The sequence below is a fragment of the Oncorhynchus kisutch genome, linkage group LG6, assembly GCF_002021735.2.
Source record: "Oncorhynchus kisutch isolate 150728-3 linkage group LG6, Okis_V2, whole genome shotgun sequence".
NCBI classification, from domain to species: Eukaryota; Metazoa; Chordata; class Actinopteri; order Salmoniformes; family Salmonidae; genus Oncorhynchus; species Oncorhynchus kisutch.
Genome location: NC_034179.2, coordinates 61,713,512 through 61,729,849, shown reverse-complemented (window position 1 = coordinate 61,729,849; position 16,338 = coordinate 61,713,512). Strand labels below are relative to the sequence as shown.

General features: G+C 39.9%; 1 protein-coding gene across 1 annotated transcript; it reads left to right on the top strand.

Annotated features, from left to right (window-relative positions):
• Nucleotides 1–3,826: 3,826 nt before the first annotated feature.
• Nucleotides 3,827–14,086, top strand: ypel3 (yippee-like 3). Its single transcript, XM_020486184.2, has 6 exons — nt 3,827–4,236; nt 4,858–4,955; nt 10,475–10,593; nt 11,289–11,332; nt 11,835–11,943; nt 12,133–14,086. Exons 3-6 carry the CDS (start codon nt 10,477–10,479, stop codon nt 12,220–12,222), a joined length of 360 nt encoding a protein of 119 aa, XP_020341773.1. The 5' UTR covers nt 3,827–4,236; nt 4,858–4,955; nt 10,475–10,476; the 3' UTR covers nt 12,223–14,086.
• The last annotated feature ends 2,252 nt before the right edge of the window (nt 14,087–16,338 follow it).

The following is a 16,338-nucleotide window of genomic DNA, read 5'->3' as shown; positions in this document are numbered from 1 at the left end:
ATATGGAACATTTCAAGAACTTTGAATGTTTCTTCAAATGCAGTCTCAAAAACCATCAAGCACTATTATGGAACTGGCTCTCATGAGAACCGCCACAGGAATGGAAGACCCAGAGTTACCTCTGCTGCAGAGGATAAGTTCATTAGAGTTACCAGCCTCAGACATTGCAGCTCAAATAAATGCCTCACAGAGTTCAAGTAACAGACACATCTCAACATCAACTGTTCAGAGGAGACTGAGTGAATCAGGCATTCACGGTCGACTTGATACTTGAATATATTTCAAACCAAATACTTTTAGACTCTTACTCAAGTAGTATTTTACTTTAAGGTATCTTATTTTATTATTTTAATTTTATTATTTTAAGGTATCTTTACTTTTACTCAAGTATGACTATTGGGTACTTTTTCTACCACAGACTCTCATTGAGCAGTGGCGACATATTGTTAACGTTTTATCCACAGCTCTGTCCATCACCATTGTAATCTCCAGTGAAGCCAAAATGCTCCCAAACTGGAGATTTAAATGATGATGGAGGATCCTCCAATTCTTGTTTATCGACTCCACCACTCGCCATCATACAGAACTAGTTCCAGATTGTGCCTCACAAAATGATAGTTTGAAATGCGCCAGTTAAGATTAGAATTTCGATTACAACGTGTGCATACGCTATAGTTGTTTTAACGGAATAGCCTACAATGTTTTTTCACCTCAGATTTACTCAAGAGGCAATGGTATATGCATCGTAGGCATAGCCTATAGGCCTAGTGATTTTATATTTAAAAACATTTTTGTTATGTATTCATTCAGGTTCACAGTGTGGACCAAACCGAGGTCGCCGTACCATTCATGTACCGTTACCCCCCCCCCCCCCCCCTAATACTTTGTGATATTGAATAGTGTTTCAAGTATAAACATTTGAGGGAGATTTATATTCTGTTTGGGATAATTCCATCTGTGCCACTGATTTAGTCTGGCTTAAATTCCAGTTTGTCTACAAATTAGTAATTGATATGTTGGATTCACGTCTCCCTTTCAACAAAAAATAAAGTTAAAGAAAAGGACTAAATCAAATAAAACTTTATTTAAAGTGCATTTATTGACAAGTTAACAAATTATATGTTGGATTCACATCTCCATTGTAGAATAATAGTGAAGACATCAAAACTATAAAATAACACATTGTGTAGTAACCAAAAAAGTGTTAAACAAATCAAAAATGATTTTGTATTTGTGATTCTTCAAAGTAGCCACCATTTGCTCTGAAAGTTTCTTCAAGTGCAATCACAAAAACCATCAAGCGCTATGATGAAACTGGCTCTCATGAAGTCCGCCATAGGAAAGGAAGACCCAGAATTATCTTTTGAGGATAGGTAACAGACACATTTCAACATCAACTGTTCAGAGGAGACTGTGCGAATCAGGCCTTCGTGTTCGAATTGCTGCAAAGAAACCACTACTGAAGGACACCAATAATAAGAAGAGACTTGCTTGGGCCAAGAAACACAAGCAATGGACATTAGATTGGAAATTTGTCCTTTGGTCTGGAGTCCAAATTGGAGATTTTTGGTTCCAACAGCCGTGTCTTTGTGAGACGCAGAGTAGGTGAACGGATGATCTCCGCATGTGTATTTCCCACTGTAAAGCATGGAGGAGGAGGTGTTATGGTGTGGGGGTGCTTTGCTGGTGACACTGTCTGTGATTTATTTAGAATTCAAGGCATACTTAACCAGCATGGCTACCACAGCATTCTGCAGCTATACACCATCCCATCTGGTTTGGTCTTAGTGGGACTATCGTTTGCTTTTCAACAGGACAATGACCCAACACACCTCCAGGCTGTGTAAGGGCTATTTTACCAAGAAGGAGAGTGATGGAGTGCTGCATCAGAAGACCTGGCCTCCACAATCTCCTGACCTCAACCCAATTGAGATGGTTTGTGATGAGTCGGAAGGAAAAGCAGCCTACAAGTGCTCAGCATATGTGTGAACTTCTTCAAGACTGTTGGAAAAGCATTCCAGGTGAAGCCAAGAATGTGCAAAGCTGTCAAGGCAAATGGTGGCTATTTGAAGAATCTCAAATTTAAAATATATTTGGATTTATTTAACACTTTTTCTTTCCATTTCCACTGAAAATCGGAACATACGGCAGAGACACTTAGAAAGTAGGAGACAGGAATCCCGGTGGCCTTTGAATGGTGAAACGTCTAATGCCCCACTTGCAGACTGTTGACCAATCACATTCACATTGTCATGCGGTTGCTAAACTAATCGTCACGCAATCCCTTATAAAAAAAAAAAGGGTATGACGCCACGTTCATGTGCTAGTTGGACCTAAGAAACTCGGACAACTACAACTGCTTGTTGTAATTATACACGTGCCACATTCAACGATTCAGCAAATGGAACATTTCAGAGTTTCCTAGTTCCAAATAGCTTATGAACGCAGCATATACAGTACCACCATATGAGGTATAATACCCATAAAACCTTGCAGTGAAACAAGGGAATGGTTCCAATCGTTTTCCACCATACATTTTTCACATAGGGAATTTAAAAAATACTCAAATAAGGGCTGTGTATCGTGTAGGCTTACCCTGCCGTGACGTTTTGATAACCGTGTCAATCTCTCTAGGACAAGATATTTTTTTATCAATACATGGCACATAGCCTGTCTTCTCTTGAGAGTCAGGTCTGCCTTCGACGGCCTTTCTCAATAGCAAGGCTATGCTCTCTGAGTCTGTACATAGTTAAAGGTTTTCTTATTCTGGGTTTACAGGAGGCGTTTCTGGGTTTACAGGAGGCGTTTAATATGTTTACAGTAAACCCGCCATGTTAGGCTCAGCTAGCAACATGGATGGAAATACAAGCGCAATAGAAACTAGCTCACTCACCTAACGTAGTTATCGGATGTTCAATGGAAGACCTAATTTTGGGTCAGTCACAGTGGTCAGTTATTCTGCCACTGTGTTCACTCTCATTAGGGCCAAATAGCATTCTAGTTTGTGCCGATTTTTGGTAAATTCTTTCCCATGTGTCAGAAATGTACTTTTTATGTTCTCATTATTTGGTTGGGTTTAATTACGTTGCTATCCTGAGGCTCTGTGGGGTCTGTTTGTGTTTGTAAACAGAGCCCCAGGACCAGCTTGCTTAGGGGGCTTTTCTCCAGGTTTCAAAAAAAATATTTTGAAAGGTCATCCAACTCAGAATTCCAATTCGAAAATTCGGGCATCTTTCTAGAGCCCCGACATTCAGATCACTGACGTCACGACGCCAGTTGTCTTGAAAGAACCATAACTGTGGCAGAGTTCTGTGGCTCGTCACGTGACTAGGTGAAGTCGGTGAGGGAGGAGCGCCTTGTTCAAATCAAACAAATCTGCGCCGCTTGGTTATTTTGTCAACAAGGCAACATTATCCAGGCTTCAGAAACATGCCCGGGAATCGAATGCAGTAAACGTTCAGCCAGTGCAGAACACACTACATTGGCGCAAGGGGGATATTAGTCGAATCTCCTCGTAGATACGAATCTATTTGGACTCCCGAGTGGCTCAGCGGTCTAAGGCACTGCATCTCAGACGCTCGAGGCGTCACTACAGACCCTGGTTCAATCCCGGGCTACCATGATCGGGTGTCCAGTACAATTGACCCCGCGTTAGATGGAGGGGTTGGCCGGTAGAGGCCGTCATTGTAAATCAGAATTTGTTCATAACTGACTTGTTTTGTTTAATAAAGGTTAAAATAATTTACAATTCAACCTAATTGGCTGACCTACATTCCCCCAGTCAATCTGACGATTCTCATTGGTCGTCGGGGATTTGTTTTGTAGCTGGTGACGTGTTGGTACTGCCTCCTTAACCAGCGTTGTAAACAAACCCTGGATAATATTGGAAGTTTAACCTCGCACCACGAAAATATCCTATCCTTAAAAAAAATACTCGGAGTAGCTACAGTTATTTTAAAATTTTAACTACAAAATACACGAAACGGTTTCATCTCAGAGAAAAACTTGTTCCTGTTGTCAAGTGTAAGAGACCGAGAGAACAGCTGCAAGACGATTTTTGTTTGTTTGGTTTGGATCCGTCCGATGGTTTCTTGCTGAAGAAGTGACAAAACAAGCTATCCCCTAGACGATTGAGCAATTTACCGATGCATCTCAGTTGACCTATCCAACGGTAGTTTTCTGGTCAGATATTCGTTAAAATTAGGTCTTCCATTGAACATCCGATAACTACGTTAGGTGAGTGAGCTATTTTCTATTGCGCTTGTATTTCCTGCCATGTTGCTATCATGGCGGGTTTACAGTAAACATATTAAATGCCTCCTGTAAAACCCAGAATATGGTTCAGTTGATAGCTACTAAACTAATGTCAGCATGTTAGCTAATCTCTCACGATAGCTGGCTAAAATTGATAGCTTGGTAGAGAGGAAGACTGTCGTTTTGGGGAATTCTTGGCTAGCTGGTTGCTTTGTCAGAATGTGGAGCGAGTCAGCTAGGTTAACGTTAGCAGGCCAGCAAGGATCATAGTGATATTTTGCTTGTTGTTGTGTATGCCGTGACATTCATTACTGCCCGTTATTTTGAAATTGCTCTAGCTACAATGATGAATTTTCACATGGACATTTAACCGTTTTAAATGACCCAAGACTTTTGAGTTTTAAAAAAAAAGTTACATTTTCCCCATCCATCTATAGAGCGCTACTGACTCTGGCCATACATAGTCGGTTTTAGCTGGTACAGTAAAGTAGGTCAATGCATGTTGTATTCTGGCTGGTGCAATGGTCAGCGTTATCCTTACCCAAAACTTAACCCCTAACCCTTACTTAATTTTTTTTTTTTATGTGAACTTCAATGGTGTAGGGACGTTCCAAGGATCGTGGATAGCACGGAGGATCGCTTGATAGCGCGGACCCTGCTGTAATTGTACCAAGAAGTGAGCTGCGAATTAGACAACCGAGGTAAAGTTGGTTTAAATTCACACGTTCTGACATTAGCCTAAAGCCATTTAAAACTGTATGAATCAATAACTAATTCACTGTTTGTCACAACAACATCAAACTTGGTATGACTTATTCTATAAATGTCGAGCATACTTTTAGAATCTTTGTTTTTGAGGAAAAATTCCAGTTTTTATTTGATAGAGGGCATGTAGTCCATCTAGGAGGGCATGTGTTCAAAGTTCTAAAGAGTCTGTTTTACCCTATTAGAAGGGGCTTGGCAGAAAATTCTGCATCTTCAGTCATATTAAATTAGATTACAGGAAAGAACTACTGGATGAAGGTGTCAGGCCTGACTAACAAAGATGACCAGTGGATGGCTCAAGAGGACCAAGACAACCAAGAGGATCAACATGGACATTCCACAGTGGAGAGTGAACCATAACATACACTCCCGTTCAAAAGTTTGGGGTCACATAGAAATGTCCTTGCACATTTTCTGTCCTATAAAATAACATCACATTTATCAGAAATACAGTGTAGACATTGTTAATGTTATGACTATTGTAGCTGGAATTGCTGATTTTAATGGAATATCTACATAGGCTTACATAGGCCAATTATCAGCAACCATCACTCCTGTGTTCCAATGGCACGTTGTTTTAGCTAATCCAGGTTTATCATTTTAAAATACTAATTGATCATTAGAAAACCATTTTGCAATTATGTTTGCACAGCTGACACCTGTTATTCTGATTAAAGAAGCAATACAACTGGCCTTTAGAGTAGTTGGTGCATCAGCATTTGTGGGTTCGATTACAGGCTCAAAATGGCCAGAAATAGACCTTTCTTCTGAAACTCGTCAGTCTATTCTTGTTCTGAGAAAGGAAGGCTATTCCATGTGAGAAATTGCCAAGAAACTGAAGATCTCGTACAACGCTGTGTACTACTCCCTTCACAAAACAGTGCAAACTGGTCTAACCAGAATAGAAAGAGGAGTGGGAGGCCCTGGTGCACAACTGAGCAAGAGGACAAGTACATTAGAGTGTCTAGTTTGAGAAACAGATGCCTCACAAGTCTTCAACTGGCAGCTTCGTTAAATAGTACCCACAAAACACCAGTCTCAATGTCAACAGTGAAAAGGCGACTCCGGGATGCTGGCCTTCAAGGCAGAGTTGCAAAGAAAAAGCCATATCTCAGACTGGCCAATAAAAATACAAGATTAAGATGGGCAAAAGAACACAGACACTGGACAGAGGAAGATTGGAGGAAAAAGTATTATTGACAGACAAATTGAAGTTTGGGGTGTTCTGATCACAAAGAAGAACATTTGTGAGACGCAGAAAAAAATGAATGGAGGAGTGCTTGATGCTGTCTGTCAAGCATGGTGGAGGCAATGTGATGGTCTGGGGGTGCTTTGGTGGTAGTAAAGTTGTAGATTTGTACAGGGTAAATGGGATTTTCAAGAAGGAAGGCTATCACTCCAATTTGCAACGCCATGCCATACCCTGTGGACGGCACTTAATTGGAGCCAATTTCCTCCGACAACAGGACAACGACCCAAAGCACAACTCCAAACTATGTAAGAACTATTTAGGGAAGAAGCAGTCAGCTGGTATTCTGTCTAAAATTGAGTGGACAGCACAGTCACCGGATCTCAACCCTATTGAGCTGTTGTGGGAGCAGCTTGACCGTATGGTACGTAAGAAGTGCCCATCAAGCCAATCCAACTTGTGGGAGGTGCTTCAGGAAGCTTGGGGTGAAATCTCTTCAGATTACCTCAACATATTGGCAACTAGAATGCCATAGGTCTGCCAGGCTGCAAATGGAGGATTCTTTGACAAAAGCAAAGTTTGAAGGACACAATAATTATTTCATTTAAAAATAATTATTTATAACCGTTACAACGTCTTGACTATATTTCCTATTCATTTTGCAACTAATGATGTACGTTTTCATGGAAAACAAGTGACCCCAAACTTTTGAATGATACACATTGTGTATATATACAGCTTTGGAAAAAATGAAGAGACCGCTGCAAAATGATCAGTTTCTCTGATTTTATTATTTATAGGTATGTGTTTGGGTAAAATTTACATTTTTGTTTTATTCTATAAACTACTGACAACATTTCTCCCATATTCCAAATATAAATATTGTAATTTAGAGTGTTTATTTGCAGAAAATGGTCAAAATAACAAAAAACATGCAGTGTTGTCAGACCTCAAATAATACTAAGGAAATAACTTAATATTAATTTTTGAACAACACAATGTAATTATAAAAAATCTTTTTAACAGAAATCAATATTTGGTGGAATAACCCTGACTTTCAATCACAGCTTTCATGCGTCTTGGCATGCTCTCCACTGGTCTTTCACAATGATTTTGGGTGACTTTGTGCCACTCCCCAGATTTTCACTGATCCTCCACCAAATTTCACAGTGGGTGCGAGACACTGGCTTGTAGGCCTCTCCAGGTCTCACACCCAATGTGAAATTTGGTACATGTTTGGTTTTGGGGCTACATGTATACATTATGATTTGCCACTGAACTGTAAATGAACCCCTCTGCAGTATTATTTTCCAGTCTTCAATGCGAAGCAAGACTGTTTAATGTGTGCTTTGCATCATCCAGAGAAAAATGATGATCTGACCAACTGGATTTGTCTTGGTGTAATACAACAGTAGGCTATGAAAACTCATGTAGTTTCATCTTTCAAGACATTTAGAAGTATGAAACTTTGTCTTGAAACTTTTTTATCGGGGTTATCCTTGTATTATTTGTCTAATGTTCTATTATCATGACTCTTATGTTATTATTCTACTATGAGAGATACTAGATACATACTATGATAGCAATTCACTGTAATAGGTACACACGTTGTATCTGGCACAAGTGACGATTAAACTGATTTCAAATATTGCATTTATTGTAATGTTTGATATTATAACATTGATGTGTTATACCTTTTTTTATCAACACATACTTTTTTTTCAAATATATGCCTTTATTACTATATGATTTACAGTTGAAGTCGGAAGTTTACAAACAGTTAGGTTTGAGTCATTAAAACGTGTTTTTAACCACTCCACAAATTTCTTGTCAACAAACTATAGATTTGGTAAGTTGGTATTCACATCTACTTTGTGCATGACAGTAATTTTTCCAACAATTGTTTGCAGACAGATCATTTGACTTATAATTCACTGTATCACAATTCCAGTGGGTCAGAACTTTACATACACTAAGTTGCCTGTGCCTTTTAAACAGCTTGGAAAATTCCAGAAAATTATGCCATGGCTTTAGAAGCTTCTGATAGGCTAATTGACATCATTTGAGTCAATTAGAGGTCTACCTGTGGATGTATTTCAAGGCCTACCTTCAAACTCAGTGCCTCTTTGCTTGACATCATGTGAAAATCAAAAGAAATCAGCCAAGACCTCAGAAAAAAAATTCATTGGGAGCAATTTCCAAACACCTGAAGGTACCACATAAAACTGTACAAACAATAGTGCACAAGTATGAACACCATGGGACCACGCAGCCGTCATACCGCTCAGGAAGGAGATGCTTTCTGTCTCCTAGAGATGAACGTACTTTGGAGCCGAAAAGTGCAAATCAATCCCAGAACAACAGCAAAGGACCTTGTGAAGATGCTGGAGGAAACAGGTACAAAGTATCTATATCCACAGTAAAACAAGTCCTATTTCGACATAACCTGAAAGGCTGCTCAGAAAGGAACAAGCCACTGCTCCAAAACAACCATACAAATGCCAGACTACAGTTTGCAACTGCACATGGGGACAAAGATTGTACTTTTTGGAGAAATGTCCTCTGGTCTGATGAAACCAAAATAGAACTGTTTGGCAATAATGACCATTGTTATGTTTGGAGGAAAAAGGGAGAGGCTTGCAAGCCGGATAACACCATCCCAACCGTGAAGCACGGGGATGGCTGCATCATGTTGTGGGGATGCTTTGCTGCAGGAGGGACTGGTGCATTTCACAAAATAGATGGCATCATGAGGTAGAAAATGATGTGGCTATATTGAAGCAACATCTCCAGACATCAGTCAGGAAGTTAAGGCTTGGTCGCAAATGGGTCTTCCAATTGGACAATGACCCCAAGCATACTTCCAAAGTTGTGGCAAAATGGCTTAAGAACAACAAAGTCAAGGTATTGGAGTGGCCATCACAAAGCCCTGACCTCAATCCCATAGGAAATTAATGGGCAGAAGTGAAAAAGCGTGTGCGAGCAAGGAGGCCTACAAACCTGACTCAGTTACACCAGCTCTGTCAGGAGGAATGGGCCAAAATTCACCCAATTTATTGTGGGAAGCTTGTGGAAGGCTACCCAAAACATTTGACGCAAGTTAAACCATTTAAAGGCAATGATACCAAATACTAATTGAGTGTATGTAAACTTCTCACCCACTGGGAATGTGATGAAAGAAATAAAAGCTGAAATAAATCATTCTCTACTATTTTTCTGACATTTCACATTCTTAATAAAGTGGTGATCCTAACTGACCCAAGACAGGGAATTTTTACTATGATTAAATGTCAGGAATTGTGAAAAACTGAGTTTAAATGTATTTGGCTAAGGTGTATGTAAACTTCCGACTTCAATTGTATATTGCCTGAATACTCAACAATGATTAACACCTCAGTTATGTGTGCTTCTGTCAGTTTGTGGTCAAATGCATGTCATTTTAGCAATTGAACAAAAATCAAATTAATTTTTTTAATGTTCCTGTTGCTGTTAAATTAGAGAAGTATAAAAAAAAAGGAATGTTGTGCCTTTTAACTACTTTAACATGTGGATCTGTTGCACTAAAATGAAAACATTGATTTGGCATACAATTTAAGATTGTACAACTTTATGGTGACATTGTCTAATTTCACATAGAACAAATTGCGCTTGACATGAACATTTCTTTAACGTTATTGCAAATAAATGCACATTTTCACTTTTTTCTGCAACAATCACTGAATTAGTTATAGATTTCTTAATCTTTAAATGCAATATGTGCCCAGTCCTGTTTCCCACTCCTAATAAGACTAATAAGTTTATTATTGTGTGATTCATATTCCTTTTGACATTTTTTGTGACACTCTTGTACCATCACAAGGTGTGACCTGTCATGTGTAAATGGAGAGGAAATTAACATTTGAGTGCATACGTTTCTGCAATGCTGGCATTACTTTTTTTGCAATGTTGGACAGGACAGACAGCCAAAAGTTATTGAACTTGTTTCTTACACTTTCATTTTCTTTTTCCAGTTTTCATTTGAAAGCCATGGGAATCATATGTTGTTTACCCAACTTTTGCTAACCCTATTTGGCAAATACGCTTACAAAAAATGAATTTTCTCATGGTTACTTTACGACACAAATAGTGAAGTTTAGGGTTTACTACAATCACATTTAGGGATAGACTAGCATTATGAGCCCTTGTAATGCCCAATATCCCCTCTGTCTCCTCTCCTGTTTTCCTGTTAAGCGCTAAGTCACTCTGTTTCCCTCTCTATCTCCTCAGACATGGTGAAGCTGACAAAGGCGAAGACGTTCCAAGCATACCTAGACTCGTGCCACCGCAGGTACAGCTGTGTTCACTGCCGAGCACACCTGGCCAACCATGATGACCTCATCTCCAAGGTGAGACTACAGGGACCATTTATGGCTAGTGGGTTAAATTCCATATAGTTGAATATAGTTGGTTGCAGGGGTTGGAACCGGTTCAAGGAACAGAACCCGAAAACTGGAAAATAATGGTATTTTTCAAGGAACAGAAACTGAACCGGGAGCGAAAGTGATCCATACAGTTCCAGAACAGAACCGTTATTTTAAAAGCATGGAAACCGGTTAACATTATTTTACATTTTTTTTCTAGTCCCACAAAAAAACGCAACAAAGCAAAAGAGGGTCACTCAAACTTATTCCAGCGTCTGGCTGCAAGCTGAGAATCTTTGCCCCTCCCCCAGGAAAGGATGGATTTACTTTTTCAATGTCAGTTAAGGATACTATATGCCTAGTTATAACATTTCACTTTGGATGTAATTTTATTCTGGTGCCGCCCTGCACACACACAAGCGTTAGCTTGCTAGCTCAAGCGCGTTAGCTTGCTAGCTCAATGGGCATTCAAAGTTCCTTCATATAAACTGCTCCTCCTAGGTATAATTAATTATGTGGACCTAATTCAGATAATGCATGTCATAACAAGATGCCTTGTGCTTCAAGTCTGCTCCTCAACCCTCTCTTTCCTTAAAACCACTGATTTTGCATTGTCTCTCTCGCTCTCTCTCTCTGTCTTTTTGGCACATTTGAGTTCATTCTCTTTTTCTGTCATCCAGTCTTTTCAGGGTAGCCAGGGTCGTGCCTACCTCTTCAACTCTGTGTGAGTATCTTTACTTGTCATCCAGTGTATGACCATATAGCCTACACAGTGTACCCATAATTAATGAACAAAATAGTATCCCTTTTAGGTCCCTAAAACACAGTCCTAACTTAGTTACCGCTCAAGCCTCAGTACACTGTCAGGTTCTCCTTATGCCACTTCAGTGTGTTTACGCTAAGTCCTGTAAGCCATACAATGCACCCTGAAGCCAGTTCACTATCCTAACAGTGGAGGTCACGTTCTGTTTTTGCTGTAGTTTGCATTTAGTAGTTAGCATGTCATTTCTCAGCTGGTGCATAGCAAACTCCCCCTGATGTGGGGCTAAATATTAGGTTCTGGATAGAATTATCACTTTTCTTGTTAAAAATAAATATAAAAGCATACCTGGTGGGTCACCAGAAAATCTGATAAGCTTAGGTCAGGTCACAAAACGGACATTTGTGGCGGGGAACCGTGGCGGTAATTGACCGGTTTTTGCGGTTCTTGTTCCTGGTGTTTTCAGGGTGAATGTCGGCTGTGGTCCTGCCGAGGAGAGGCTGCTACTCACCGGGCTCCACGCTGTGGCAGACATCTACTGTGAGAACTGCCACACCACACTGGGCTGGAAATACGTAAGGACCAGCACACACACATACTATGCTACTACTGCTCTATGTCTACACACTGTAAAGAAGGAAGAACTCAAATAATATCCGCAATCCCCATCCTCAGAAAATGTGGATGTCTTTTAAGCTTGTCTACCATGCACTCCCGCCTCTTATTCACCCCCCCCCCCCCCCCCTCTATCCCTCTTCCTACAGGAGCAGGCCTTTGAGTTGAGTCAGAAGTACAAGGAGGGGAAGTTCATCATTGAGCTGTCCCACATGATAAAGGACAATGGCTGGGACTGAGAGGTGAAGGGCGATGTTTTCATTGATGTTTCGTCCCTCGTCCGTTGTTCTTCCTGGCCTGAATGTGTGTCCCCTCACCCTGCGTAAGGGCCATCGGCTCTGTCACTCCGTCACTTCATACAGCTTTGCCAAGAATAGCATGTGATGTTTGTTTTTATACATATATCTATATACACACGGAGTATTCCAAACATTAGGAACACCTTCTTAATATTGAGTTGCACCCCTCCTTTTTGCCCTCAGAACAGCCTCAATTCATTGGGGCATGGACTCTACAAGGTGTTTAAAGCATTTCACAGGGATGCTGGCCCATATTGACTCCAATGCTTCCCACAGTTGTCAAGTTGGCTAGATGTCCTTTGGGTGGTCGACCATTCTTGATACACACAGGAAACTGTTGGGCGTGAAAAATCCAGCAGCGTTGCAGTTCTTGACACAAACCGGTGCGCCTGGCATTTACGACCATACCCCATTCAAAGGCACTTAAATATTTTGTCTTGCCCATTTCCCCTTTGAATGGCACGCATACACAATCCATGGCTCAATTATATCAAATCCTTCTTCAACCTGTCTCCTCGCCTTCATCTACACTGATTGAACAAGTGACATCAATAAGGGACCATAAACTCACCTGGTCAGTCTATGTCATGGAAAGAGCAGGTGTTCTTAATGTTTTTGTATACTCTGTGTGTGATACATGTATATATAACTATACACACACTTGTAGGTTTTACGAGTTTTATATCAAATCTACCCCACTATTACAGGAGCACCTTTGTCAATATCGCTATATCCCAATGTTTAGTTCTATCGTGGTAGAGAATGAGCGAGTACAGGCTGTGTGAGTGCCAGTGAGTGTGTGAGCGCGAGCAAGAGTTTGTATACACTCGGGCATCTGTGAGTTGTGTGTTTACGAGTGTGTGTGTTGCAGTGTGACCACCTCCTTAGCAACCTCACTAAATCCTTCTCATGTAGTCCGTGCATCGGTGTGGGATCGTAGTCAACAAAAAACTAAATTCTCTCTCATTAAGTGCAATTCACAGGGTTGAGACAATTAGACCGTTATGCAAAAACCTAGCGCCCTCAAGGCTGTTCCCTTTTTTTTGTTGTTTTTAGGTGAATGTGTGCAAAAAGCAAGTTACCTTGCTTTGTGTGTGTTTTAAGACTTCATACTTAATGTTTGATGGTACAAGCAGAGTTGAAAAAAAGTAATTACGTTTGGTGCCGTGTCATGTTACTGTTTTATCTCAAATGGAGTATCAAGTGCAATACAGTAGGGTGTGAGAGTGCGCGTGGTTAAAGTGTCAGCAATATAACATTGGTCATGTTTTTTTATCCTTTAAATGACAATCGATGTATTCAGTTGTTAATGATGTTAAAGGCTGCAGCATTACACAGTTTGTAAGTGTTTCTGTGCGATTGGCCCGTGTGAGTTTGAATACTGTGTGTGTAAATGTTTGGCGTATGGGTATTTTCTCTGTATTCTGCCTGTGGTTATGCATTTTATGGTTTGTGTGTGAGTGTGTATGCAGTGGGAGTGTACAGTGTAAGATTGTATGATCTGATACAGTACTTGCTAGACAGTTAGCAAATGCTTTAGTTTGGGGGTAAAATCTATTGTTTCTGATGTGTGATTGGATATCCATTTTTACGTTATTTCCTTTTGAGATCAATCTTGTAAATACAGCTTAACATTGAGCAGCATGTACATAAGCATTTATTTGATAATATAAGAGAGCAATGTGTAATATCAAAAAGGATGAATATATCTATAATTATGTAGCAGATTGTGACTATGTAAGCTTTTCCATTAAAGTATTTTATTTTAACCTGAACTCTCACATTAAAGTATGTGGTAAATATATCTGCCTGTTGTTTCTGTTACAGTAGCTAGGTTTCCATCCAATTGGCCACCGATTTTCATGCGAATATTCCAAAATCTGCATAAACAAAATATGCGCATTTTTCCACAAGTGGTGTTTCCAACAAATGGACCGGTTGCGGATGAAAAGCAGTGCGTGATGACATAGTGCACATAAAAATGTACTTTTTCGCGTAAATTGTCATGAACCGAATAAAATCGAAAGTTCAATGTGTTTTCAACTCGCACTTTCAACTCTACCAATAATTTTGTCACAACTGTTTAATTAAATAGCAAATGTGCCCACTCCGGCCTTGGCACGTACGCTCTAGACAACAGCTTGCAGATATAGACCGGGGATAGATAGCGGTCTGAAACCACGCAGTGCGCCTTTTCGGAGTTTTGAGGATAGTTAGGCAGGCTCCGCCAGTCTTTCAGTATGGTGCGGGTGAAGCACGCCTCTGTTTCAAACAGCGCGTCTGAGCAGTTCTTCAACTGTCGGGAGAAATGGCAACTTCCTGGTCCTGGAGTAGCTAAAACTGTGCATGTCTCAATGAGATGCCATCTTCATCTTAACCGACTTCATTTGGCTTCAAGAGCTATTGAGTCTTCAAATAGGAATGAGTGGTGTCACGTGATCGCTTGCTTTGATCGCTTGCTTCCTTTCATATGCAGTACCAGTCAAAGGTTTGGACACCTACTCATTCCAGGGTGTTTCTTTATTTGACTATTTTCTACATTGTAGAATAATAGTGAAGACATCAAAACTATGAAATAACACATATGGAATCATGTAACCAAAAAAGTGTTAAACAAATCAAAATATATTTTATTTTTTAGATTTTTCAAAGTAGTCACCGTTTGCCTTGATGACAGCTTTGCACACTTGGTATTCTCTCAACCAGCTTCATGAGGTAGTCACCTGGAATGCATTTCAATTAACAGGTGTGCCTTCTTAAAAGGTAATTTGTGGAATTTCTTTCCTTAATGCATTTGAGCCAATCCGTTGTATTGTGACAAGGCAGGGGTTGTATGCAGAAGATAGGCCTATCTGGTAAAAGACCAACCCCATATTATGTTCAGAACAGCTCACATAAGCAAAGAGAAATGACAGTCCATCATTACTTTAAGACATGAAGGTCAGTCAATTTAAGTGTCCCACTTTTTCTGAATTCCCTCTATATAGCCTACACAACATATCAAACAAGCAAGACACAGACAGGCAGTCAATAGTGATTTAATGTTATTTTTCCATAGTCATTGCAACATTGGCTAAACAGGAGCCAGGCTGCTGGCTATATGGCAGCCTAACTATAAAGATGACATCAATGCAATGTGTAGACAATATCCATTACAACAGACAGAAGGTTGTAGCCTTCATATATATTTTTGGAACGTTTGTTCAAATTGCAGCTGTTCAGAAATATGAGGCAGAGAGATAGGCTTCATCATCATATTGATCAAATTGGTTGAGGGTTCAGAAGAGAGAGATGTGAAACCCATGAAAAATAGCCGCTGCTTTGTCAAAAGCTAATGGGGACCCTCGGGCAGGGGTGAAAACGTTGTATGACTTGACTCTAATAAAAGCTGTGGATGGAATTTTGGTGAACTACATTTTAGACACCGTTCTGGACTGGTAAAAGCACAAATACATACTCCAACAATACAGCAATTCTAGTTAAAGTTCAAATCGTTATTGTCCATTCTATTTAATAATGGAAATGTGTATTTGGCTTACAGGCCTGTGGCTCATACACATAGCAAACACACAGACAGAAAACATAGAAACAGTAGTTTCACCATGCTTTCTGCAAAACTAGAAAAATATTACTATGATTATTGTGTTAAGGCTTGTGACAAGCCTTAGTCTCGCAGATCCAGGGCCAGTCATGGTTGACATAGGACAGGTCATTCCAGCTCTCCAGGGGGTCTAAAGGATTAACCAAGATCTCCACAGAGTCCTCCGCTACCTCTTCGCAGTGGTGGAAAAAGTACCTAATTGTTATACTTGAGTATAAGTAAAGATACCTAATAGAAAATGACTCCAAAAAATTCCCAGTAAAGTACTACTTCAGTAAAAGTCTAAAGGTATTTGGTTTTAAATGTACTTAAGTATCAACAGTTCAAGTAATTGCTCAAATATACTTGTGTCCAAAGTAAAAGCATAAATAATTTCTAATTTATTTTATTAAGCAACCAGACAGCACCATTTATTTTTTTGTTTACAGATAGCAAGGGGCACTCTCCAACACAGA